This window comes from Lepidochelys kempii, chromosome 24 (assembly GCF_965140285.1).
Source record: "Lepidochelys kempii isolate rLepKem1 chromosome 24, rLepKem1.hap1, whole genome shotgun sequence".
Lineage (NCBI taxonomy): Eukaryota > Metazoa > Chordata > Testudines > Cheloniidae > Lepidochelys > Lepidochelys kempii.
In genome coordinates this window covers 7,763,140-7,790,450 of record NC_136403.1, presented here as the reverse complement: position 1 = coordinate 7,790,450, position 27,311 = coordinate 7,763,140, and the positions used below count along the sequence as shown (strand labels likewise).

The 27,311-nt window shown below is 52.3% G+C and overlaps 1 protein-coding gene across 9 annotated transcripts; it reads left to right on the top strand.

The window, feature by feature from the left end:
- The first annotated feature begins 591 nt into the window (after window positions 1-591).
- MINDY1 (MINDY lysine 48 deubiquitinase 1) lies at window positions 592-26,873 on the top strand. 9 transcript variants are annotated; one of them, XM_073322512.2, is made up of 12 exons: window positions 595-947; window positions 5,869-5,994; window positions 8,578-8,687; window positions 9,698-10,581; window positions 11,867-11,924; window positions 14,211-14,275; window positions 16,830-16,988; window positions 18,575-18,677; window positions 19,806-19,948; window positions 22,625-22,804; window positions 23,654-23,785; window positions 24,615-26,873. In XM_073322512.2, the coding sequence occupies exons 4-12, from the start codon at window positions 9,943-9,945 to the stop codon at window positions 24,693-24,695; spliced, it is 1,560 nt and encodes a 519-aa protein (XP_073178613.2). In that variant the 5' UTR covers window positions 595-947; window positions 5,869-5,994; window positions 8,578-8,687; window positions 9,698-9,942; the 3' UTR covers window positions 24,696-26,873. The 9 variants fall into 9 exon arrangements, with proteins under 9 accessions (XP_073178619.2, XP_073178613.2, XP_073178618.2 ...); XM_073322517.2 differs by lacking the exon at window positions 5,869-5,994 and having other exon boundaries at window positions 23,681-23,785; XM_073322509.2 differs by lacking the exon at window positions 5,869-5,994.
- The last annotated feature ends 438 nt before the right edge of the window (window positions 26,874-27,311 follow it).

The window sequence follows — 27,311 nt, the reverse complement described above, 5'->3', positions numbered from 1 at the left end:
TTTTAAAGCGAGGTTCTTTTTATTTGCCATCTGTTGTCTCAATCACATTTTCTAGCTCTTCTCCGTAACCACGAAAGCTAGAAACCTACTTAAAACACACATACCCCACCTGAGAGCCACACCTAATCACATGCCTCCAGCAGCTGGAGCTTTAAGAAACACACACCAAATATTGCCAGACTCACAATAAAATCACGGGAACTGGGCACCGGCTGCTGTTGGATAAGAAACTTGATGGACCAGCCACGTGACCCACTAGGTCAGATCCTGCAGGCCTTAAATGAGCATGATGATATTTCAGTGTAATCCCCAGTAGGTTGATTTGCTAATTCTGCTTTGCTTTGGCCCTGGACTCTTATCCTATGAGACAGCTCCTGCACATACCAAGTAAGGCTAATTTCGTTGCTACTGTTTGCCCTGCCTTTCTTTCTCCAGCTAGCTCTTGTGCATTGCTTCAACTGGGAGGGAAGGGGGGAAACAATCTCTTTTCCCTCCCCCTTGGCTGCTGTAAATCCTCCAACCCAGCAGATGTCTCTTCTGCAAACTCAAAAGCTAGGCCAAGAAACCCACGCGGCTTTTCTTTCCCCAGCAGCCTGGAGTCCTGTCTTTGATCAATGCACCCAGGGGGAGAAAAAAATAAAAAATAAAAAACTTCCTAGAGAAGGCAGCAAAGTAGTCTCAGAGAGTTCCAGGGATGTTTGGGGCACCCCATGCAGGCAGGAGAGCTTGCATGCATCTATATGTCCGGGGGAGGAAAGATACAGGGATTTAGCACAGTCATAGTAGAATCTGGATTAGTTGCATTTACATGAGCACTAAGAGGGGAGGGGACGGGAGAGCAGCGCAGTGCTGACAACAGGACGAGGGTGAGGAAAAGTCGTTCCTTGCCCTGAAGCAGCGTCAGAGTGAAGTCTGCAAAGAAACTTTTACATGCACCCCCATGCCAGGTAAAAATCTGGAGGCACCGCGGCTTGCGTGGTGGGGAGTGGGACAGATGCCAGCTGTGAAAGAAATATGGCTGCTGAGGAAGGGAGTTTGCAGAGGGTGTATGTGTGCGGGAGGGGGCTAATCAGTGGGTTGTGATCACTGTCACAGCTGTAATTTAGGGGGGTGGTTTGGAGCCGCAAGGCGACAACTCATTTGCTGGCTGTCTTTGGGGCAGGGGTGGCTGACTCAGTTTGGCTGGTGCACTGTAATAAAATATTGGGGGGGGGGGTGACTGGGGTTGTTCTTAAGAGCTAATAATCTCTCCTGTAAGTGCTAAACCTGCTTGCTGCAAGCCACTTCCCTCATCCCCAGAGCAAGCAGTGTCTGTTTGCATGGTGTAAAAGCTTTGCTTTTAATGTCGGCAGGGGGCACCCATATGGGCAAACCCATCTTGCCCCTTGCTCCAAGAGCAGCATGCTCCCCGCTTCTGAAGCAGTGCAGACCCAGCCTCAATGCTTTGCTGCTCAGAACCCGTCTCTGGGGTTTGCCGGCGGCTTGTTTGCAAAGGGAACTCAGGACGATTATGGAACAAATGCCCAGCCACCTAGGGTGCGGTGTTCCTACAATTAATGGACAAGCTTGGGAGCGTCTCTTTGCATGTGTGTGTGTTGCAAAGCTTGAGAAAAGATTGTTATGTGGTAAGACACAAGGAGGGGTGGAGCCAGAGGCTTGTGACTTGGCTTGGAGAAGTTATCCAAAGCAGGGGGGAAACTTTGCCTGGGTGGCATCCAACCTCCTGGCAGCGGCTGCCTGAATTCACTAAGCAATGAATCCAGTGTGGAAAGTTTGCTGGGACCCTGGCTGCTCTCTGGTTCCGGCCTAAGGCCTGCCATCTCCTTCGCAGATGCTCCTTTTATTTTGCTGCGCTGGAGCGTGGGATCCCGGAGGAGGGAGAGGCTCAGAGAGTCCATGCTGAGTGTGCCCGGGAGAGCCACGCAAGCCGTGGTGGCTGCTGAGAGCCCAGACAACAGGACCCCAGTTAAGAAACTGGGTCACTCTAGGCTAAGCTCGTAAACCCGTAATTTGCAGTCAGAAGCGGCTCGTGTTCTGGGAAGGGGATGGGTGCCATGGATCACCCTAGTTTGCCTGTTTAAAAGCTGCTCTCTTAAACCCATCTCTCACGGAGAATGGCACGTGAGCTCTCTTCGTTGTTTTGCGGTCCCCATGACTCTGTCCCCTCAGATGATCCTACAGGACACCAGTAAAAAGGTCAGCCCTCCCTTTTTGTAGCTATTTATAGAGCACCCATCCCCGTGGCATCTAGGTCCTGAGGCCTAGATATTTGAAGCCAGCTTCTCATGTGGCAATGGAGACCCCTTCCCCTTTCCACCCAGGCCTCGCCGACTTAACCCTTTCTATCCTGGGGCCAAATGCACCGCCAGAGTAAATGGGTGCAACTCTGATTTCAATGCAGTGCCATAGTCCCATCTAGCCCCATGATTTCACCAGCTCTGATTCTAATCTGTGTTCTCGTCCGAGGGCTTGCAGAGCAAATTGCTTGCTGCCCGTACAAAGTAAACGACCGTTCTTACCTGTCACAAAACTTTTAACTGAATAAGGTTTGCATTTAAAAGCCCTCCTCTCTTCCCCCTCTTCCCTCCCACCCCCGCATGTGTTTTGGTATGGTATGTGCTGTTGTCCTCATTTTACAGGTGGGGAAACTGAGGCATAAAGCTGGGATTGGTTTACCCAGTGGGCTACAGCAAGTCAGTGACAGAGATGGGGATAGAACCCAGGAGTCCTGCTCTCCCCACTAGACTCTATGCCTGCTAGCCATTTAAGACCGAGCACGGAAATGAGCAAGTGACACAATCTAGTGGACTATGGCTGAGGAGGAATTTGGGTGAAAAGTGTTTTCTCAGGGTTTCACTTCTGATAAGTTGCCTTTGTCGGCTGTGATGCAATGGCTGTTTTGACAGCTCCGGGGAGTGGCCCAGGGAAGGAATGTGAGATTCTGGAGCACAACATTGCCATCTCTTGTAATTTTTTGTTTTGTTGTTGCAAGTCTTGTGATATTTGATGTGTTTCTTAAAGCCCCAGCTTCTGGTGTCATGTGGTGTGGGAGAATTGCAACTTTCCTTTTTTTAAAGTGTCTAGCCCCGGTGGTGGTGGAGAAAAGATTGAAAACATGAAACCTGAAGGCTCAGTTATTACTTGTATTATAGTCATAAAGTAGGACCGCACTGTGCTAGGGTGCTGTACAAACAGAACAAAAAGAGGACCTCCATTCCAAAGAGCTTCTAGTCTGCGAAAACTATAAGAAAAGAGAGAATAGATGGATACTTCAGACAGGGGAGCACAAGGAGACAAATAATGGCCAGTGCTCTCAGAGGCCGAGAAGTGAATAGAAAGAACCCCACATCTATATTAAAAAACAAAAACAAACCCAAAACAAATCCGTGATTTCTTTAGGATCCTGACTAGTGACTTTTATTTATTTTAATACCTGGGGCAGGCAAGACTGGTGACAGGACCGTGACTGCAAATGTTCTGATCGTATTTTCCTTGGGAAGAAACATCAGATATATACTCTTAAAGCAAGAGCATTTCCAGCTGGCAACAGGGCTGGCTTGACAGTCTCCGATCTCAAGTCCCCTCTATCACTGGCAAGGCAGGTAACCCCCACCAATTCTCCCACTGCCAATGTGCCTCAACCTTGGTCTGGGGAGGGGTCCCCCAAAGGGGAAGCTCATGTACGTGACCCATTCAATCCTTAGTCTCGGCAGAGAGGTAGCGGAGGAGGGGTCAGATGGTGCCTAAATTGCAGGTGGCTTTGAAAGCTTGTTTTCAGACATTAGACTGCAGAGAATAAGGTGGAAGCTGGATGCTTCTGTCATGAATGGTGGGCGCCTGGATCCTGTCTCTCTGTAATCTGTCATAACAAACTCCATTATCGCTCGTGATTTGGCATTAAGGGAGCTGGCAGTGAATTACCATGGCAAGACAGAATTCACAGCTGCGTCCGTATCCTTTTCTATCAATGCAGGGTACTCTGGCTTCCAAAGCACTGTAGCTGGCAACTCTTCACCACTCTCCTTTCTCCCTGGAATCCCCTATGTACTCAGCATGCAAATAGAGGAAGCTTTAATGTATCCTGGCTGCTTTTAAGGGTGCTTTTAAATTTCTCTGGTCCTGATCCAGCAAAGCACTTAAGCATGTGCTTAACTTTTAAGCACAGGAACAGTTCCAATTGACTTCCATGGTACTACCGATGTGCTGATAGGGTTTATGTGATAGTTTAGTATGTGATTAAGCGCTTTCCTGGATCTGGGCTGAAATGACTTGACTTTCCTCTTTTTTTTTTTCTTCTTTTTTTAAAGCTGTGGCTGTAGCTAGAAAAGGGCAAATTTTACACGGTCGCTTTTTCCGTTCTGCTCGTGTGAATGAGATCAGTAGACCTGACTGACTGAAGCAAGTTTTCAGGCCTGTTGCAGCTCTGAGCCTTGGTTGTAGTTCTTCATCCCCCTCTGATGGAGCCGTCAACAGCTGACTGCCGAGGCTTTAGTGCTGCTCATGTCATCAGGAGGTGGGAAGAGCCTAGAACAGTGGTTCTCAAAGCCGATCCGCCGCTTGTTCACCTGCCGCGTCCGCAGGTTCGGTCGATCGCGGCTCCCATTGGCCGCGGTTCACTGCTCCAGGCCAATGGGGGCTGCGGGAAGGGCGGCCAACATGTCCCTTGGCCCGCACTGCTTCCCGCAGCCCCCATTGGCCTGGTTTTCCACTGAATGCATCCGATGAAGTGAGCTGTAGCTCATGAAAGCTTATGCTCAAATAAATTTGTTAGTGTCTAAGATGCCACAAGTACTCCTTTTTCTTTTTTCACTATAAAGCAGTAAACCTCCCTACTCCAAGCCCATGTCTACGGTGCTCAGCCGGTGTAGCCATACTCTTCACACAACGCACCGTCAACCTGTGGAACTCCTTGCCAGAGGATGTTGTGAAGGCCAAGACTATAACAGGATTCAAGAAAGAACTAGATAAATTAATGGAGGATAGGTCCATCAATGGTTATTAGCCAGGGTGGGCAGGGACGGTGACCCTACCCTCTGTTTGCCAGAAGCTGGGAATGGGCCACAGGGGGTGGGTCACTTGATGATCCCCTGTTCTGTTCATTCCCTCTGGGGCACCTGGCACTGGCCACTGTCGGAAGACGGGATAGTGGGCTCGATGGACCTTTGGTCTGACCCAGTATGGCCGTTCTTATACTGGTATACTGTACCAACAAAGCACTCCTGCAGCGGATGCCGCGGGCAGGTCTACACTTAAAAAGCTGCAGCTGCACCAAAGCCTCTGTAGCGCATCAGTGGAGACGCTGCTACGCCATTGGGAGCCCTTCTCCCGTCGGCGTCGTTCATCCATTTCCGCAAGAGGCGGGAGCTGTGTTAACGGGAGAAGCCGTCCCGCCGACAGCGCTGTCTGCACCCAGGGCTAGCTCGGTATAACTGCATCACTCGGGGCGGGGGGGGATTTTTCACACCCCTGAGTGATGTAGTTATGCTGACGTAAGTTTGTAGTGTAGACGGGGCCTGTGTATACTGGCAAAACTGCACTTTTGCTGGTACAGCTTATTCCAGCCTCTGCCCGGAGCAAAACAAGCGAGACCAGGAAAAGCGCAGTGTTGCTTGCACAACTGTGTCCGCCCTAGGGCCTTTTGTTGGTACAGCTGTTTCAGTCAGGAATCGCAGCTCTTCACATCGCTGACCGCCAGAAGTGTGTCGTGTAGACATAACCTTAGTGTGGACATGGTTATATTGGTAGAGAGGTGCAGTATCCTGGGATAGCTGTTCCTGTGTGGGAAGGCAAATAAAACCCTACCGGTATAAGGCATCTTTGTTTCACTCAATAATTATTATTATGTTTGTTTGTTTTTTATTTCAACAGCACCCAGAGGGCCAAATCAAGAGCAGGATCCCAGTAGTGTGGGCTAGTGGGTAGTGCACTGGATTGGGACTCAAGAGACCTGGATTCTGCTCCTGACTCAGCCCCTGGCCTGCTGGGTGGCTTTGGGCAAGTGGCTTCCCCTCTCTGTGCCTTTGTTTCCCTATCTGACCTCTTCTGTAAAGTGCTTTGCGATCTACTGATGAAAAGAGCCAGCTGAGAGCTATGATTATTATTAGGGTGCTGGGCTCTATACAAATATAAGACAGTCCTTGCCCTACAGATATTACAGTTCAGAGTCCTAGATTTTTAAGGGTAGGAGGGACTATTATGGTAATCTAGTCTGACCTCCTGTATAACACAGGCCATAGAATTTCGCCCACTGATTCCTGCGCTGAGCCCATGACCTCCAAGTATGGCGTGGTCCTGCTGAAGCCAGTGGTAAAATACACCCACTTCAGTGGGGCTTGCAGTATATAAAGTTAAGCATGTTTGTTAAGTCTCTGCAGGATCAGGGTTTAAATGTGGAGAAGTGCCGGCAGGGCGCAGAGCAGACAGAAGGGTGTGGGGAAGATGGGTGGCACGCATGGAAGACTCTATTAGGGCAAGTTTACACTACGAAATGAAGGCGAGCTGAGTTATGTCGATGTACAGCCACCAGAGTAATTAAACTGCTTTTGCACGTGCGTGGTACGCTCCTTGTGTCCTCACCAGGAGCGCTTGCAGCGATTTAACTGTCAGCGCGGGGCATTGTGGCACGGCTTCTGAAAAGTAGCAACAGGCGATGTAAGCAATGCAGTGTCTACACTGATACCGCATCAACCTAACTACCTTGACCTAAGCGCTCCGCCTCTTGCGGAGGTGGAGTTATTAAGTTGGTGTTGTGGGCAAGTTACACCAGTGGGAGCTGCATTTTAGGGTGTAGGCTTACAGGGTTAGGTTGATGTAAGCTGCCTTAAGATCTCTCTCTGGAGTGTAGACCAGGACTTAGCTAAGGAACCATACAGCTGGTTTGTGTGCCTAAATGATAAATGACCAAGATGTTAATGAGGTGCTAACAGGCCACCTACTTAGCATATCGTTAACTTTGCATTATGATTGGTTTCTGGAAGTGTGCCTTAAGGAGGGGTTTAAAGCAAGGGAGGGTGTTGGCTGCATGCATTTGATTGGCATCTTTCCTTTAACTAGAAGGCCTGGTCTACACACAGGTTTTTGGACTGATTGAGGCTATGTCTGCGTGACCGCTTATGTCAGCAAAACTTAAGCCGCCCACCTGAGCGACATAAGTTACGCCGGCATAAGTGGTAGCATGAGCTCCCTCCCATCAACATAGAGCAGCTACATGAGTGAGCTTACGGCTGTGTCGTAAGCTCTCTAAAGCTCTCTAGTGTAGACATAGCCTTAATTATATCGGGGGGGATCTTTTTTTTTAACTGATATAGTTATACCAGTCCAGCCCCCCAGTGTGAACGCAGTTATACAAGTATAAACATTACACTGGGATAGCTTATACCTCTTCTCTATGTTGGCTTCTCCGTCACTGGCCATTTTAAAATCCAGATTGGATGTTCTTTTTAAAAGATTTGCTCTGGTTCAAACAGGGATTAATTCAGGGATGTCCTATGGCTTGTGCTATGCAGGAGGTCAGACTAGAGGTGATCACAGTGGTCCCTTTTGGCCTTAGAATCGATGAATGGCTGGAACTGCATCCACGCTGGAGGGGTGTTACTGTTTTATACTTATACAGGTATAAGATGGTACAAGTGCTGTGTGTGGACATGCCCTAAGTGCTGTTTTCTGGCTGGGTGTGTATTTTTTGTTGCTACTAGGGGTTTTCTTTCTTTCTTTCTGTGCTTCCCGTGAGCCAAGCAACTTCCATACCAAACAAAAAGGGCCGGAGTAGGATTCTGAAAGGTCTCCCTGTAAGAATCTACCCACTGACCCTGCCTTGGAGGGTTTACAGTTCATTTGCTTTCAGACTTGACATGAAAAGTGAGAGCCATAAATTTGGGGGGGTTATGGGGAGGGTGTGAGGAAGAATAAGGATTAAGGTGATTAAATCTCTTGGATACTCAGCGGAGGCATGTAATAATAATCCCTAGTATTTTTCATCAGTAAATCTCAAAGGAGGTCAGTCTCATTATCCTCATTTTACAGGTGGGGAAGCTGAGGCACAGAACAGGGCAGTGACTTGCCCAAGGTCACCCAGCAGGCCAGTGGCAGAGCTGAGAATAGAACCCAGCTCTCCAAATTCCTAGGCCAGGGCACTCTCCATTATGCCACTCTGCCTGTGATGAATTTGTACCTGCTACAGCAGGGGGATTTGAATGAATTGAAGCAGTTGGTTTGGGATGGGGAAGGGAATCAGTGCTCTAGGGATCAGCATGGAAAAAAGGCCCGGAAACGGGAAATGCAGCCAAGATTTCCAAAAGGGGACTGATGTTGCTGGCCTTGTTTCTGGGGAGCCAACTTCAGACACTTTTTAAAGGACCTAGATAAACAAGGTCCCCTTAAGGCATCTGAAGCTGGGCACCTAAAAAAACACGGGTTGCTGGAAAGTCCTGGCCTGTATTGCTGTGTGCCAAGCAAAGCTGATATCCATTAGGTGTGTGTCTGTCCAGCTGCAAATGAGCTGACCTGTAACGATTACTGGAAATCTCATAATGGAATTATTAGTTCACTCTTTCTCTTCTCCTCTGTGTGTTTGTTCAGTGAACAAGGAGGAGTCTTCCTACTGGAGCTCCATCTGACAATGCTGCCAATGCCCCAACCCAGTTAAACAGCTACGGGAGAAAAACAGCTACGGGAGAAAAACTGGAAAGGCAAGTCAACGCACTAGGTGGAAAGATCTACAGATCAGGTCAAAACAAGATAAGAAAGCACCAGCCCTCTGCTCTGTTGACATAACCTCAAGGCTAGAGAGAAAAGGACTTTAGGTAAAGAATTGGGAGGAATCAGGAGATTCCAGACCACTGATAAGGCAAGAATTAGCCAAACAACCCCACTGACTTTGCTTTTTTTATTTCATGACTTAAAAATACTTTTTGTAGGAAAATCTTTGCTCTATAGATTGCGGGGGGTGGGAACATACATTTTCTATAATTACGTCAGGCCTGTTTTGCAAGCTAGTTGTTCTGTCTTTGTTTTGTTTTGAGTTAAAATCTCTCCCCTTCTTTCTAGATTATTGTTACTTTTCTACACCCTGAAAAGCATTGAGAAGCCAGTTGCAGACACCTTTTTTTATTTTTAAAGGTGATCTTGGGCTATAATTATCCAAAGTATACGCACACAGAGCAGGTGGAATATTGCATTTCATCAGTGCTGAGTAATTGAATTTAAAACATGAAAGGAAGAGGGATTGGGATTAATTTGCCTTGAGGAAATTGATTGATAAGGGATAGGCCAGGCATCAGTTTGGAATCAGGTTTTTTGGGAGGGGGCGACCTTTAAAAAAACAACTTTCATAGAAACCTCAAAGTGCCTAACAAAGATTTTTATTTTTTTTTAAATACCCTGGACTGACCAAGCAGCACTAAATAGATTCTGGAACAAGAATTAGACTGTTTTAAAAGGAGCTATATATGATAATCTTATTCTTTTTAGATATACTTTTTTTATTAATTTGAACAAATTTAATGGGGAATCTAAATTAATAGACAGGAAGAGGAAAGAGCTCTGAACCTGATCAATGAATAAGAGTTTGTTTTGCTTAAAACATACTATTTTTATATCCTTGAAAGAAACATAGTCCTTGATTGTTACTGGACGGACTTGATGGGTTTGTAAAGGCTAGGTTGAGACGTGGGGATTTTTTATTTTTTTTCTTTTCCAGAAGCAGGTGTGGTTGTTGCTTACCCCCCTCCAGTCGTGTTCAGTGGAATTGGCTTCCGTGAGAATTTGTAGAGTCAGGGACGGGAGCGAAATACGCGACAGAGTCAGACTGCAGCGGAAAGTGAACCGGGATTGCAGCTGGAGCTGGTTACCAGAGAGGGACCAGCCTGCGTGATCCGCTCTCTGCCCCGGTGAATGTACTAAGGACATTGAGGGGCACTGCGGAAGGGGTTTTGTCTGGGCCAGATGGAGCCCCGACTTGAGCAGGTGGATCCCATGGCCACGAAAGGGGATGATGTAAACGCAGAAGTCACCAGACCTGAAATCTGCCAGGCCCCTCTGGGGCTAGAGGAGGACGCTGCCGGCATGGAGGATGGAACCCAGGCTGCAGCAGGGCAGGGCCGCATGCTGAATGGGCAGGAGCCAGAAAGCCCAAAGGGGATTGCGGTAACGCACAGCGAGGAGGCTCCTTCTGGGCAGGGCAGCTTGAGCTGCCAACAGGCCGCATGCCAGGAGCATGAGGACACCCCAAGGAAGGATCCGTCCCCGAGAGCAGGGCCCAGTGACAAAGGCAAGTGGCTGGAGCGTGGGGAGCCAGAAGGAAGGGCGGACCCCAAAGAGAAGCAGCCTCCCCCAAGCGGGAGTATCCGAGCAGGAGGGGTCACCTCCCCACCGGATGACCCCATCGCCAGCCCTAGCCCAGGCTCCGCAGAGCAGGCGTCTGATGCCACCAAGGCCCGGCCCCCAGCCGGCGAGACCGAGCCTGACTTCTATTGCGTGAAGTGGATCAGCTGGAAAGGGGAGAGGACACCCATCATCACCCAGTGTGAGAACGGGCCCTGCCCACTCCTGGCCATCATGAACATCCTGTTCCTGCAGTGGAAGGTAGGTGGGAGCTAGGGGAGGCCCAGTACTGCTGTTCAGAGCAGGTGTGCTGGGTGCGAGGAGGGGGCGGTAAGGACCTAGAGATCTAATGTAGTTCATGTGAGAGGCTGTTATCTAGTGGCACAGAGGAGGCTACTCGTACTGAGAGGTTGGATGGCCTGAGGGTTAGGGCACTGACCTAGTACTGGGGAGACCTAGGTTCAAGTCCCTGCTCTGCCACAGACTCTGAGAGACCTTGGGCCAGTCATTAGCATCTCCGTGCCCCAGTTTCCCCAGATGTAAAATGGGGATAATAGCCCAGCCCCACACAGGCACTTGGGCTATAAAGTGCTCAGATACAACAGGGCCCAGATAAGTATCCAGGACACTGGGGAAACCTGCTCCAGGGGGGGACTTGAGGGCTGATGCTAGCTATCTGCTGTTGTGTGCTCTCTCCAGCGACCCCTGGGAGGACATGGTCCCTCTCAGCGCATGCGTGGGGAACGCGTGCCGAGCTGCTGTTGCCGCAGAACTGTTCTGTAGTCGCTGAAGCATTTGCGCTCTGAACTCCTGTTGTCAGGGTTCTTCTCATCTCGGGGTCAGAGCCAGCCCCCTGAAGTGCGTGGAAAGACTCACAGTGGGTTTTGGTATCCTGGGATGTGTCTGCCGTTACGGTAAAAATAAGTGTAGTCAAGTCTCATGCTTCAAGGCACCTGCTGGCTACCGCAGCGGTCAGGAAGGATTTTTCTACCTCTGTGCAGCGTTGTTAGGTAGCATGGCCCAGTAGATCAGGGCCTGAGACTCAGGAGACCTGGTTCTATTCCCAACCCTGCCTCTGATTTGCTCTATCACCTTGGGCAAGTCACTGCCTCTCTATGTGCCTCAGTTTTCCCATCTGTCAAACAGGGGTAACAAGACTGATGCAGTGTGGGAAAGTGTTTAGCAATTGATGGATGAAAAGTCCACCTTATGGTGAGGTGGTTGTTTTCGTGCCATCTTCTGAAACATCCAGTGTTGGCTGGTGGTGATGTGGGTTTCCCAACGTGGGATAATGGGTTAAGAGGGCTAATGGTCTGAATCAGTATGACAGGAGCCAGACTAGATGGACCAAGTGTCTGACCCCAATATGGCTGAAGCGGGGCTACTGGGTTAGTTGGACCATCTCATGTGGCATGGCAAATCTGCGTAAGGATGTTATTGGTATTGATTATCGCTGTGCCCTGATTCAAGGGGAAGCCTTGAGGGTCAAAGCAGTGCTGGGAGAGAGGGTCCTTCACTAACTTCGCCACCTTCCGTCTGTCTGCAGGTGAAACTCTCCCCCCAGAAGGAAGTGATCACGTCAGACGAGTTGATGGCGCATCTCGGTAAGTGGTGAATTCAGGAGAGCACCTGAGGGCACTGGGCTTCCTGGAACTATCCTGTGTTCCTGGGGTGCTCAAAATTCCCATCAGCTTCTCTGGGAATTCACCATGTCAGAGTTCCCTCCCCACTCTGAACTCTGGGGTACAGATGTGGGGACCCGCATGAAAGACCCCCTAAGCTTATTTCTACCAGCTTAGGTTAAAAACTTCCCCAAGGCACAAATCCTTCCTTGTCCTTGGATGGGATTGCTGCCACCACTGCTAAGGGTCCACTGAGCTGCGGCCTCAGTTTCACCATATACTGGTCTGTAGAGATGCTGTACCCAAGGCAGGCTGTTTCAGAATTTTCTAAGAAGGCCTCTGTATCATCACTTACCTTGTAGGTAGGGAATTTTTTGGAATGGGGAGCGGCACCTGGAGAAGGATTGTTAGGGTTATCTGGTAGACCCAGCTTAGCCCTTTCCAGATCTAAGCACTTCAGCTCTAACTCCGTATCCAAGCATTTTGTCTCCATTTCCGTCTCCAAGTGTTTTGCCTGTTTCCTCTCCTCTGCTTCCAACTCCAAGCATTTTAAGGCCATCTGTCTTTCATGTTCTTTCTGTCTCTCTTCAGCTTCAAATCTGGCTAATTCTAGTTTCTTTTGGACCTCACTTTCCATCATCCTAGCCTTCCTGCGCTTAGCCTACCCTAACCCGAGAGCTAGAAAGGGGAGGGGGGGAAATCAGCTTATAAATTCCCTTGCTGTAACTTAACTCCTCTGCCTCCAGGTAAAGAAAAAATCTCCAGCTGCTCTCAGCTTAAAAAACAAAAACAACAACAAAAAAAACCTCCCTGGTTTTCAATCAGCCAAAAGAAAAATTGCTTTTAAAATCATCAGGTCTGTGCTTCTGGTTCAAAACGATCCCATTCGCTGCCACCATGTCAGGGTTCCCTCCCCACTCTGAACTCTGGGGTACAGATGTGGGGACCCATATGAAAGACCCCCTAGGCTTATTTCTACCATCTTAGGTTAAAAACTTCCCCAAGGCACAAATTCTTCCTTGTCCTTGGATGGGATTGCTGCCACCACCAAATGAGTTAGACAAAGATTCAGGGAAAGGACCACTTGGAGTTCCTGTTTCCCCAAAATATCCCCCCAAGCCTCTTCACCCCCTTTCCTGGGGAGGCTTGAGAATAATATACCAACCAAATAGGTAAACAAGGTGAGCACAGACCAGACTCTTGGGTGTTTAGGACACTAAAACCCAATCAGATTCTTAAAAACGGAACTTTATTATAAAGAAAAAAGTAAAAGAAGCACCTCTGTAAAATCAGGATGGAAGGTAATTTTGCAGGGTAATAAGATTTAAAACACAGAGGATTCCCCTTTAGGCAAAACTTCAAAGTTACAAAAAACAGAAATAAACCTCACTCTTAGCATAGGGAAAATTCACAAGCTAAAACAAAAGATAATCTAACGCATTTCCTTGCTTTACTTATAATTTTTGTAATCTAGATACTTATTTCAGGTAGGGTTTTAGGAGAGGGTTTTTTTTTTTCCTGCCTGGTCCCTCTCTTTGTCCCGAGAGAACACACAACAAAACAGAGCACAACAAAACCTCCCCCCACAGATTTGAAAGGATCTTCTTCCCTTATTGGTCCTTTTGGGCAGGTGCCAACCAGGTTATTTGAGCTTCTTAACTCATTACAGGTAAAGGAGGGATTTTATGCTACTCTTATCTGTATGGTTATGACATAGGTACACAAAAAAGAAGGCAGGACTGGACCCTTAATGCTATCTCCTGCCTGCTTGTGTGGGTGCCTTTCTTCCCTGCCCCAAACACAAATGGGAAACAGGCTGCATTTAGTGTGTCTCCGTTCTGTTCCCCCCCACACCCGCCTCCATCCCAGTCTTCATCCCCTGATCCCATGAGGACCATGCTGCAGGGCTAGACAGAGAGCCATCAAATTGAGCCTGTGCAGGAATCGTCATCTTGCCATCTTGACCATAATCTAGATCCAGTCCACGCCCAGGGATAGGCCAAGCCCTTGCCCTGGTCCTAGAGGCAAAAATGATACTCCAGTTCCTGGCTCTGCCACAGACTCCCTGTGTAACCTTGGTCAAGTCACTTAGCCTCTCTGTGCCTCCGTTTCCCCATCTGTACAATGGGGATAATAGCCCTGTTCTGGCTCACGGGGGGGCTGTGAGGATAAAAACATTAGAGAATGGTGCCCAGGTATTACAGTATTGGGGGACTAGGTAAATACCATCCATTAGTAATCGGGACTGGGTGTTTTCTTGTCTCAAAGGCGACTGCATCTTATCCATCAAACCCCAAGAGAATTCGGAAGGGCTGCAGCTCAACTTTCAGCAGGTGAGACCATCTGGATCCACCCCCTCCTTCTGCAGAGTATTGAGGGAGGTCCGGGCGGCAGGGCTCCAACCTGAACCCTGTTTAAAAATGCCTATCCTGTCATCCTGAACTGCAGCCCCACTGTGAGGGGGAGAGGCCTCACATGTTGCAAAGGAACCTGCAAATCTGGGAGCTGTGTAGCTATCAAGAGTAGTCTAGAAGTTAGAGCACTGGACAGGGACTTGTTCTGCCATTGGCCCAGTTGATGGCCTTGTGCGAGCCACTTAATCTACCCGGTGCCTCAGTTTCTCCATCTATGTAAACAAACAAAAACCCCAATCTGTGCGTCTATATAAAATAGGGGTGACCAAACCATGGTTCACAAGCCACATGGGACTCTTTTGAAATTAGTGTGTGGCTCACAGAGCCCCCAGTGCTCCCCCCATTCTCCACCTACCAGACTTGTGGGGCAAGCTCAGGACCTCTGTCTTGCAGCGGGGTGGTTGGGTAGGGGCTTCTGCCCAGTGGGGAGGATGATCTCAGGGCTTCCGCTCCATGGAGTGTGCCTGCCGGGGCTCGGGGCTTCAGCAGGAATGGGGCTTCAGCCCCGAGCCCCGGTAAGTGCCTCCCGCAGGGCAGCAGCCCCGAGCTCCGGCAGTTATGCCCGGCTCTCGAACTTCTGTAGATTGTTCTATGCGGCTCGGAGGGTCAGTAAATTTGGCCAGCCCTGATATAAAATAAATAAAAGTTATTTAGGTAACACTTTCCATCTGGGTTATAGGGATTAAAAAAAATCCACACTCACATTTGTTGCTGGTGAAGGCCAGATAGATGCCTGCTTAGATAAGTTGCAGAATAGTTGATTGAGTGCAATTTCAGAGCTGCGTCTACCCTAAGGATACCTTCTGCTTCTACGGCCCTTTCCACTAGGGAGAGGAGCCATTGAAACTAAAGGAGAGCGCTGGCCCAAGGACAAATGGGGATTAAACTGGCCATGAGTCAACGGAGGCTGGAAATTAAAAGCAGGTTTGTAGCCACCAGAGGAGGAAGGTTCTGGACCAGCCTCCAATAGGAGGGGAAAGTGGCCTAACTAGTCTGAAGATGGAGCTTGATCAGTTTCTGAACGGGCTGCCGTGGCAGGGTTGTCTGTGCTAGAAGGGACTGTGGACTCAGCGAGCCAGAAGGCCCCTTTCAGACCTGTGTCCTCCATCCCACACGAGCATCTTGTCTGGATTTTGATCAGCTGTGCAGCTTGTTCTGGCTACCCCAGCCCCAAAAGCATAGGGCAGAACTAGCCTGGGGTTTAGAGGGGCAGCAAGAATGACTGGAGGCCTGAAAAGACTCTCCAATGAAGCGAGATTGGAAACATTGGGATTGTTTTACCTTTACGGAAGAGGCAAATAAGAGGAGACACGGTAAAAGCATATGCAGTGATGAATGGGACAGAGAATGTCGAGCAGGCTCTTCTGTTCTCTCTCGTTTATATGAGAACAAGAGGACAGTCGAGGAGATTAAAAGGTGGTAAATTCTAAGCTAATAAAAGGAGACGTGTGATTAACCTGTGGAACTCCTTGCTTCTGGAGGCCACTAAGGCCAAAAATATAGCACGTCTCAAAGAGGAGTTGGGTGTCCATATGGAGAACAAGTATAGCCAAAACTGGAATAGTTAGTGCTGACTAAATGAGCACTGGAAGGGAGATAGAACTTCAGGGTTGAAATCCATCTCTGAAGGGGCTAGGAGGAGCTGTTCGGAGAGACTGGTCATCCCACGTCTGCCTCCTGTGGGGTTTGTGCACCTTTCTCGAAGGCATCTGGAGCTGGCCGTTGTGGGAGTTGGGATACTGGGCTGTAGGTGGGCTCAGGTCTGATCCAGGCTGGCCTTTCCTCTGCTCAAAGCATTTTGCAAGCACTAATGGCTTGTCTACACCAGGAAATTGACTGACCCAACTAGTGCTGTAGAAGCTCTCCTGGAGGAGCTCTCCTTGTGGATGCTCAGTTCCAGAATAAAAGTGACATTCCAGAATAATTACTCCGCTTTGGAAGTGTGATGATTGTTCTAGGGCAGAGTGACTCGTGTTCTGGAGTGGAGTGCCCACACGGGGAGCGATTCTGGAATGGCTCCTCTGGTTAATGTCTCTGCATGGACAAGTCCTGACTGAGTCTCAGCTGCTGGGCTAGGAAGTATTTAAGTTATAGTAGTGCCCGATTCAGGATTGGGACCCCATTGTACTGGACGCTGTGCTGGCCTCACAAGAGACGGTCCCTGCGCTGGGAGGACACAGATTGGTGAAGTGAGTGGCCAGGGCCAGAAAGAGAACCCAAGAGTCCCGACTGCCAGTCGTTACCGCTAGGAACACTTGCCGAGGATCAGGGCCCCGTTGTGCTGGGTGCTGCACGGACAAGTCACAGAGAGATGGTTCCCACTCTGGAGTGCTTATGAACGATGTGACAACAGGATGTAAGAGACCAACAAGGCAGGGATAGGAGGAAAGCAGGAATCCCAGCCCCTCCCTTGCCACCGCTCCTCTGTCTCCTATCTACACAAGGTGCTCTCCTCTCTCTTTCCCAACTCCAGAACGTCAACGATGCCATGATGGTCTTGCCCAAACTGTCCACGGGGCTTGACGTGAACGTGAGGTTCACGGGCGTCTCCGACTTCGAGTACACCCCGGAGTGCATCGTCTTTGACCTCCTGAACGTCCCGCTGTACCACGGCTGGCTGGTGGACCCCCAGGTGAGTGCCATTGTTGTAAAGTCCACCCTGTGCGTTGAATGGATACAAGCCAGAGCCAGTGTGTGGAGGGGGTGGAGCAGGGAAGGGGGAGACAGTGTGATCTAGTGGATAGAGCACTCGACTGGTCCTTGTAGCACTGAGTTGCATCTCCAGCTCTACCACTGCCCTGCTGGGTGACCTTGGACAAGTCATGTCCCCGCCCCTTGACTCAGTTTTCCCACTGCAAAGTGCTGTGAGATCTGCTGACGAAAGAGCAGTCGGAAAGAGCTGGATGGCATTATGGTTATTATATGATCAAGGACAAAGGCAGGTGTAAACTCAGAGGGGTTTTTAGGAATTGACAAAGCTGAAGTCCTGTCCAGAGCTTCTTAATTCAGCTTCTTATGGCTGCTGGTAGCTGGGAACGTCTGGGGGAAAAATGAAGAGTTTGGAGCACGTTCAAGGGCCGTCACTCCACCCAGCGGGGTGACACGCGTCCACGTCCACTCCAAGAATGGAGGGGACGGTCCATGGGAGGTGCCAGTCTAACTGGGCAGGAGATGGTGCATTTTGTCTCTGCGATGTTGTGTGGTCAGGCCAAGCTGACGGCAGCTTCGGCCCCGACTGCAGAAGGAAGTCGAGCCCAGCCCCCAGATAGTGGGAGAAGAGCAGAAACATCTCTGGGACCAAGAGCCAGGGTTTGGGCCAATGTTGAGACACAAGGGTGAGTGGGTGGGTCGGGGGTTTTGCAGGTGAAATCCTGGCCTCGCTGAAGCCGATGGCAAAATTCCTGTGGGCTTCAACAGAGCAAGGCTTTCTTTCCCCATCGGCTGCCAGTTCGAATCCAGCCGGGCTGGTAGTGACCAAGCACTCTGCCCCCCAGGGCTGTTTGAGTGACCTGAGCAGGGCTCTGGTCCCATTTTCAAAGCAGATGTGTCTGAATTGCACCCCAAAGAGGCCACCAACATAATAGCTGCCCTTGTTGGCTGCCCAGCAGAGAGCCAAGGATGGAGCGGGCTACTGTGGCTGAGCTCTCCCCATACAGAAGGATGGGGTGCCTTCTTCCAGGAGAGGTGGGGGCAGGGGAGCAGCGTGGTGGCCCGGCTGTCCCAGATCTGGGAATAATCAGGGGCCCCAGTCTCCTGACTCTTTCATTTACAACTTAAAACCAAAGGTGCACTAAAAGACCAATGGAGACACCAGGGCAGGTTTGCCCCATTGCTGGCAGTGGCACAGAGGGCAGGCAGCCTGCACCGCCCCAGTGCAGGGGCAGCGGGCACCCATATGGCCCTGACTGGCACCTCTGGTTCTTTGGCCCCCCATGGGGCTTTGCAAGGCAATGGATAGCCAGAGCACAGGATGGCACCAGAATCCCTGGAGTGGGGGCAGGGCTGGCTCTGCTTGAGGGGAGCGTCCCCTTGTGGGGCGGAGGGGCAGGTTGCCTGGGCATTAAACTCCCTGTGCACCGTCCTCACGGGCGCAAAGGGGCCACAGGGTAGTGACCGGTCAGGCCTGCGCTTTCCCTTCTGCTTAAAAAGCCCTCTCTGGAGCCCTCCCCGGGCTCCTTGGGCCGTCTCCTCTCCCCCTCCACCCCCTTTCTGCTCCAGAGTCCGGATGCGGCCCAGGCCGTGGGCAAGCTGAGCTACAACCAGCTGGTGGAGAAGATCATCACCTGCAAACACTCGAGCGACCCCAACCTGGTCACCGAAGGTAAATCCCCATTCCCTGGAGAGCTCAACTCCCCGCCCCCAAACCTCGGCTGGGGGGACCTCCTGGGTGCTAGAGCTCCCCTGGCCTTTTGGGGGCTCTTTACATTGTTAACAGAGGAGGAACAACGAGGGCACTCCGCCCCCGTTAGGTGCCTGATGAGGGAAGCGATTTCAGATCTGCAGTGGGGTAAACGGCATGGCCAGATTCACTGCTGCACTGGTACGGGGGTGGGTACAGTCTCCCCTAATCAGGGGTTATGGGAGCCTGTGCCACCCTCAGGGGACCCCCCCATGTGCCAGTGGAAGAGTGCAGAATAGCCAGGGTACAGGCTTGGTCACGGGCAGCGAGGAACTGGGGTTCCCCAGGGAATCAGAGGATGTGCATCCGACCCTTTAAGAGGCCTGGCTGTGCTGAGCGCGGGGGTGCTGCAGTTAAGGGACACTCCACCCCCCACCGCATTTCCACCAGCCCACCCAGTGTCGTCAGGTGGGAAAAGCTCAGGGAGGAGTCACCCCGCGCCTGGCTGCGTTTCCATTTAAGGCCTTGCCAGGTTGCTCTGAAACCCTGTTCTCTCCCGACCTGCCTTTGTTGCGTTGCACCTACATCAGACAAACAGGCCGTCGGGTTGCGCCAGGAGGTTTAGCTGGGGACGAGGCATCCGAGCTGTTCCCTGGCTGCCTGGACAAATGCTGACTCCTCTACGGGCGTGGAGGGAGTTAAACCGCTGCTCAGCAGAGCACCTGCCCCCCACCCCAAAGGTATTCCCGCTCACCCCCCTCCATGCGTTTTCCTACCGCTGCTCGGTGAGGCTGCAGCTTGTTCACTTCCCAAGCTGTGGGTCGCTAGGCAGAGTGGCCCAGTGGGTAGGGTGCTGGATTGGGACGCAGGAGACCTGGGTTCTGCTCCCTGCTCTGATGCTGAGCAAGTCACTTCCCTTCCCTGTGTCGCTGGTTTCCGTCCCGCCTTGTGTCTCTCTGGTTTGGTAAATCGGTTTAGCTACTGTCGGTAAATTCGTAGGCGCAAGTTGAACCGGTTTCACGCCTATCATCGGTGCACCCACGCTGAGCACCAGTCTAACACCCCAGTTCATGCCCGCACCCCACCTGACGCCTTGTTTCTCCGCCCCAGGCCTGATCGCCGAGCAGTTCCTGGAGTCCACAGCCACCCAGCTGACCTACCACGGCCTGTGCGAGCTCACAGCTGCGGTCAAAGAGGGGGAACTAAGTGTCTTCTTCAGAAACAACCACTTCAGCACCATGATCAAGCACCAGGTCAGCCTGGCCCCTTCCACCCACACCTCTGCCTTCCATAACCGCTGCTGCGTGCATTTGCACATATGGGCTCTGTGGCTGGGGAGGCTCCACACAAGGCAGGAAAGGGTTAGTGGGCTACTGAAGGCCCAAATAGAGACACTGGGGAAACTGAGGCACAGCTGCTGCCCCATCACAGCCCTTTATGGCCTGTTGCAGCATTTGTGGCAGCCGTGCCTCGGTTTCCCCAATGTCTCTATTTGGGCCTGCAGTAGCCCATTAACCCTTTCATAGAATCATAGAATATCAGGGTTGGAAGGGACCTCAGGAGGTCATCTAGTCCAACCCCCTGCTCAAAGCAGGACCAATCCCCAATCAAATCATCCCAGCCAGGGCATTGTCAAGCCTGACCTTAAAAACTTCTAAGGAAGGAGATTCCACCGCCTCCCTAGGTAACGCATTCCAGTGTTTCACCACCCTCCTAGTGAAAAAGTTTTTCCTAATATCCAACCTAAACCTCCCCCACTGCAACTTGAGACTCCTTGTTCTGTCATCTGCTACCACTGAGAACAGTCTAGGTCCATCCTCCTTGGAACCCCCTTTCAGGTAGTTGAAAGCAGCTATCAAATCCCCCCTCATTCTTCTCTTCTGCAGATTAAACAATCCCAGTTCCCTCAGCCTCTCCTCATAAGTCATTGTTCCAGTCCCCTAATCATTTTTGTTGCCCTCCACTGAACGTTTTCCAATATTTCCACATCCTTCTTGTAGTGTGGGGCCTAAAACTGGACACAGTACTCCAGATGAGGCCTCACCAATGTCGAATAGAGGGGAATGATCACGTCCCTCGATCTGCTGGCAATGCCCCTACCTATACATCCCAAAATGCCATTGGCCTTCTTGGCAACAAGGGCACAGTGTTGACTCATATCCAGCTTCTCGTCCACTGTAACCCCTAGGTCCTTTTCTGCAGAACTGCTGCTGAGCCATTCGGTCCCTAGTCTGCAGCGGTACATGGGATTCTTCCGTCCTAAGTGCAGGACTCTGCACTTGTCCTTGTTGAACCTCATCAGATTTCTTTTGGCCCAATCCTCCAATTTGTCTAGATCCCTCTGTATCCTATCCCTATCCTCCAGTGTATCTACCTCTCCTCATAGTTTAGTGTCATCTGCAAACTTGCTGAGGGTGCAATCCACACCATCCTCCAGATCATTAATGAAGATATTGAACAAAACCGGCCCCAGGACCGACCCTTGGGGCACTCCACTTGATACCGGCTGCCAACTAGACATGGAGCCATTGATCACTACCCGTTGAGTCCGACAATCTAGCCAACTTTCTACCCACCTTATAGTCCATTCATCCAGCCCATAATTCTGTAACTTGCTGGCAAGAATACTGTGGGAGACCGTGTCAAAAGCTTTGCTAAAGTCAAGGAATAACACTTCCACTGCTTTCCCCTCATCCACAGAGCCAGTTATCTTATCATAGAAGGCAATTAGATTAGTCAGGCATGATTTGCCCTTGGTGAATCCATGCTGACTGTTCCTGATCACTTTCCTCTCCTCTAAGTGCTTCAGAATTGATTCCTTGAGGGCCTGCTCCATGATTTTTCCAGGGACTGAGGTGAGGCTGACTGGCCTGCAGTCCCCAGGATCCTCCTTCCCTTTTTTAAAGATGGGCACTACATTAGCCTTTTTCCAGTCGTCCGGGACTTCCCCCGATCGCCATGAGTTTTCAAAGATAATGGCCAATGGCTCTGCAATCACATCCGCCAACTCCTTTAGCACTCTCGGACGCAGCGCATCCAGCCCCATGGACTTGTGCTCGTCCAGCTTTTCTTAATAGTCCCTAACCACTTCTTTCTCCACAGAGGGCTGGTCACCTCCTCCCCATGCTGTGCTGCCCAGTGCAGTAGTCAGGGAGCTGACCTTGTTCGTGAAGACAGAGGCAAAAAAAGCACTGAGTACATTAGCTTTTTCGACATCCTCTGTCACTAGATTGCCTCCCTCATTCACTTTCCTTGACTTTCTTCTTGTTGCTAACATACCTGAAGAAACCCTTCTTGTTACTCTTAACACCTCTTGCTAGCTGCAACTCCAGGTGTGATTTGGCCTTCCTGATTTCACTCCTGCAAGCCCGAGCAATAGTTTTCTACTCATCCCTGGTCATTTGTCCAATCTTCCACTTCTTGTAAGCTTCTTTTTTGTATTTAAGAGCAGCAAGGATTTCACTGTTAAGCCAAGCTGGTCGTCTGCCATATTTACTATTCTTTCTACACATCGGGATGGTTTGTCCCTGTAACCTCAGTAAGGATTCTTTAAAATACAGCCAGCTCTCCTGGACTCCTTTCCCCCTCATGTTATTCTCCCAGGGGATCCTGCCCATCAGTTCCCTGAGGGAGTCAAAGTCTGCTTTTCTGAAGTCCAGGGTCCATATTTTGCTGCTTTCCTTTCTTCCTTGTGTCAGGATCCTGAACTTGACCATCTCTTGGTCACTGCCTCCCAGGTTCCCATCTAGGTTCCTTTCCTGCCTTGCATGGAGGCTTGTGTGCCCCACTAGAGGTGGGGTGATGGTTCCCCTTGATTGCGACGTCCCCAGGGGTTGTTGTCTCTGTGCCCTAGTGGATCACAGGCTGCCGCTCTGCCCACCCTCTGAGGGCTCTCAAGGGGACGCTGTCTCTTACTCATCTCTCCACAGGGCCACCTGTACCTGCTGGTCACAGACCAGGGCTTCCTGCAGGAGGAGAAGGTGACCTGGGAGAGCCTGCACAACGTGGATGGGGACAGCTGCTTCTGTGACGCCGAGTTCCACCTGAGCCACACCCTGGGGAAGGAGGCGGCCGGCAGCTCCCCCCAGGAGCAGAGGCAGGTGGACCAGGTAGGAAACAAATGGCTCAGCAGAGGCCCGACTGCGCTGGGAGGTGCTTAGTTACAGTAGCATATCTGAGCGGTTCGAGCAGAGGGGGCTGGGCTTCAGGACTCCTGGGTTCCTTTCCAGCTAGAGGAGGGGAATGTGGCCTAGTAGTTACAGCAAAGGGGACTGGGAGCTGGGACTCCTGGGTTCTCTTTCCAGCTCCAGACAGGATATGTGGCCTAGAGAATGGAATTTGTAGCTCCCCTGCTCTTCTGACTGAAATGTATCACCTCCAGGAATCGGTATCTGCTGTAGCAGGATCCTTATCTTTAGGGCAATGTAGTCTAGTGGTTAGAGCAGGGTGACGCTGGGAGCCAGGCCTCCTGGGAGGTCAGTGAGGGAGATAGGAGCTCAGGGTCTCTCTGGGTGGCTCTGAGTCTCATAACCCCTCTGAGCTTCCGTTCCCCCCCACACACCCCGTAGAGCGAGGGTGATAGAACCTCTGGGCAGGGGGGTCACTGTGGACAGGTGACCGAGCCCAGAGCCCCCGAGCCTTCCAAACCTCCCCCCCCGCCCCCCGATAATCACTGCTAAGTGAATTCGTGCAGAGGCCTGTTGAGACTGACGTACCCCTTCAGCGACTTGTCTCTCGTTCCTGCCCCCAAGCGTTTTGCAGCGCCGTCATTAAATGGTTGCGGCGTTGCTCCCCAGAGGTGGCCGCGTCCCAGTGCTGGGCGAGTGATCCTGTATGTGCACAATTAGTGTCGGGCTTCGGGACCCTCTGGGGTATGAGATCTCTTCTTCCGTGTGTCTCGCTCCCTGGGAGTCCCAGCACTGACCACGTCTCTCCCCACCACCCCCCCTTGCCCCCAGGACTACATGATCGCCCTGTCCTTGCAGCAACAGCAGCAGGGCCCCTCTGCCCTGAGCGACCTAGAGCTTGCACGCCAGCTGCAGCAAGAGGAATACCAGCAGCACCAGCAGCCAGCAGCGCCTCCCGCGCAGGTAATGGGCCCTGGCCTCCCTCCCAGAACACGTTGCAGCCCCCTCCCACTCCCCTGCCATGAGGACCTTGCTTCCTCCGGGATCCTGGAGAGCCTGTCAGCGCTGCTCCGAGACCAGCCAGCAGGGGGTGCTGTGGGGGTCGCACCCGCCTAGGGCGAGGGAAACTCAAACCCGTGCGTGGTGGGGCAGGGTGGGTCCATTCCAGCCTCCCTTTAACCCTCCCACCCAGGAGTTGCCCAGCTCAGCCCGAGCATCCCTCTTCTGGTCAGGCCAGTCTTCCCCCTTGTGTGGGGCTGACGCGCCGGTCACTCTCGGTGGCGCTGGGACAGCGACTTTGTCCTGTGCAGTTCTGTCTCCTCCTCACCACGGCTTAGCCGCGGCCCGCAGGCCTTTGCTCCGTGGCAGCGGGCGGATCAGGGATCTGTGGCTTTGCATGGGAATCGAACTCCAAAACCTCTCCTGCAGCAGCTGCATCTCTCAGGACAGCGACTGGAGCCTGGAAGTGAGGCCAGGCGCCTGGCTTCTGTTCCCAAGCCTGTGGAGGGTGCCAGGGGAGAGACCTGGAAACTGGGGCCCATTGACTCAGATGCCTAGCTCTGGGAGGAGTATTGCCTAATGATTAGAGAGGGGGCTGGCCCCAGGACCCCCAGGTTCCAACCCTGGCTGCGCCAAGGCCACGTGCCAAGTCACTCCCCCTCTCTTTGCTTCCATCGCCTCCTCCTAGGAGAGGATATTGGGGCGGGGGGCGAAGGGGGGGAATGGGACTGGTCTGAAAAGCACCCTGAGATCGCTGAAGGTAGCAGCTGCTTTTTCGTCTCCTTGGTTTCAGGGGAGAGCTCAGCCGGCCAGCCGGCCAGCCGGGGAACGCAGGCACAGACATAAGCAGGAGTCGGACTGTGTCCTGCTCTAGAGCCGCTCGCCCCCCTGCCTGCTGCTTTCGGACCCCTCGCCCTCCCATGGTCCTGCCGCGTCACCGTGAAGACTCCCAGACAACAGCCCCGGTGGGGCTCGCCTCGCCTCCGCTTCCCCCGGCCCCCGCCCTCCCCAGCACGGGACCCGCTTCCCGAAGAACCCAGCCCTGGCTCCCGTGCTGCGGGGGTGAAACCTCGTTCCGTGCTGCTGGCATCTCCCAGGCCTGCGCATCGCAGCGCGGGAGGGACCGTGCAGGGTGGAGTCCAGCCAGGCTGTGCATTGGCTGCAGTTTCTCCTCACCCCCGACGCCCTCAACTGTACCTCGTACCTCTGAGCTCTCCCCAAAGATACCGAGTGCTCTCCTCTTCCAGAGGCAGAGAGTTCAGTGATCAGAGCCCGGACTCCTGGGTTCCAGTCCCAGCTCTGGGAGCAGAGTAGGATCTAGAGCTTAGCAGAGGGTGGGGGTGTGAGTGTGAGCCAGGACTCCTGGGTTCTCTTCCCAGCTCTGGGGGGGGAGTGGGATCAGTGATTAGAGCTGGTGGGGACTTGGAGCCAGGACTCCTGGGTTCCATTCCCAGCTCTCACCCTGACTCGCTGTGGGATGCTGGGGCAAGTTGCTTCCCTACCCTGTTCCTCCATTTCTCCATCGGATATAGCAGGGGCAGAGGGGAGAAAAGGGGGTGATGGTACCAGTTCACCCACTCCTTCCTCACATGCTTTGGGATCCACAGATAGAAGCAGCTGTGATGCTGTGAAAACACAGAGGCTTATTTAACAGGCACGAAGCAGCAGCTGCCAGCCTCCCTCGAGCGGGGGCAGCTAACCCACCGAGTGTCCCAGGCAGCTGCCCGGTGCCTCTCGTGAATCCAGTGCAACTAAGGAGCAACGGCCTGTGCAGGGTCTCTGGGGCAGGGGGTGCACTTACAAAGCTGGCGGGACGCCCGTGTGTCCCCCTCCTGCCGGAGGGCCAAGAGATGCTCTGCAAGGCCTTGACGCAGACAGGAGGATGCAGAAGGTCCCCAGGGTGCTAGCCAATGAGTTGCTGCCTCCTTGATTCGATTCTCATGGCTGGGCGAGTGCAGAATTTCCCCCCTGCCCCCTCCTGTGTAGTCTCCCCTTGGGTGGGCCCGATCCTGCACTCAGCGGTCCTGCTGGGAATTCAGCGGGCAAGGCCATCGGCTCTAATTAACTAAGGCAGCATTGGCACGGAGGCAGAGCCAGCGGTGGCTCGGGGGGCAAGTGGATTGCAGGGGGAGGGGATCTGTCGGGTCCAAACTCTCTCCAGCCCAATGACGCGATCCGAGCTGCAGGAAGTGCGTTTTCAGGGTGCATTGAAATAATTTGCAGAGTAAAGCGCCCAGAGCGTAGGAGTAGGGGGAAGGTTTGGATGTAAATTCCCTGCTGGGACAAAGCTTTCCCTTAGCCCTGTCTGCCATGGCACCGTCCTCCCTCCAGCAGGGAGGGTTTAAACCAGACCCTGTGGAAAACAACCCGAGGCGGGATGGTGGTTATCGCACCCCGTTGGCATCAGCAGCCACCTAGTTGGGTCAGGGGAGGTACTCGGAGCCCCTTCTCCTGCTCGCAAGACGCCGAGTGACGCAGGAGCCAGCGGGACTTGCAGCTCGAGTGGGGGGGAGCGCGGTTCCGCCGGCTCCCAGGTGACTGCAGGCTGGATCCCAGTGCTGGCCGGGGCAGAGGGGGTGCTGCCTGCCCCTAGGAGAGGCAGGGAGCCCAGCGCCAGGACCGAGATGCTCGCTGGCCGTTCCAGATCAGCAGCGGCCGAGCCCACAGGAATGGCATCTCCTGTTCCTGTCCTTTGCTGGTTCTGCCCAATTCCTCTTCCAGACAGCCTCCTCCCCAGAAAAGCTGCAGTGGGGAGGGGCACGTTTAGGACCTGGGATCAGGGTGGCTCCCATGGGTTAGTTAACCCTGCCCCACTCCTCATCCTGTGACGTCCCCCGCCTCCACCCCGTGGATTGAATGGGATCAGGATCAAACTTTCAGGACACTAACGAACCTTCTGTGGTAAGCACCTGGGCACTTGCCTTCCCAGGGGGCTGGGCTCTGTCCCCCTGCTCTTACGCTCTCAGGCTTGAGGAGTTTTAGTCTCTTTTCTACTCTCCGTTATTTGTAACACTGCCTTAGACGTTTGGAAATAAAAGTGTCTTTCCCTAGGGTACTGGTGTGATGGTTGGGGGGGGGGTGTCTCTAGGGCTGGGGGCTTGTTCCTATGTGCTCATGGGGCATCTGTCTCCCTAGGACTGGTCTGACGACTTTCTGTATGTCAGTCTCTGGGGCTTGTCTGTTCGATCCAGCCCTTGGGCTGCAGTCTGCTGGGTGTTTGTCTCCCGCCCCGGGAATGTCCATCTTTTTGTCCATCCAGCATGGGGAGGGGGGGCATTTTGCCTCTTGCAAAGAACACAGCATCACTCATGGTGGTTTTTAATTCATGGGGGGCATTGCTGGTAACTGTCCCAGGACTGAGGCTTGTGTAGCTGCTCCAGTACCCAGGAGCTTAGAGTGTTGGGGGGCCTGACTTTCCCAGGGGCCTGAAGGCCCCCCCACTCCAAGTCCAATTAAAGTCCAGTGGGAGTTGCTCTTCTGCAAGTCAGGC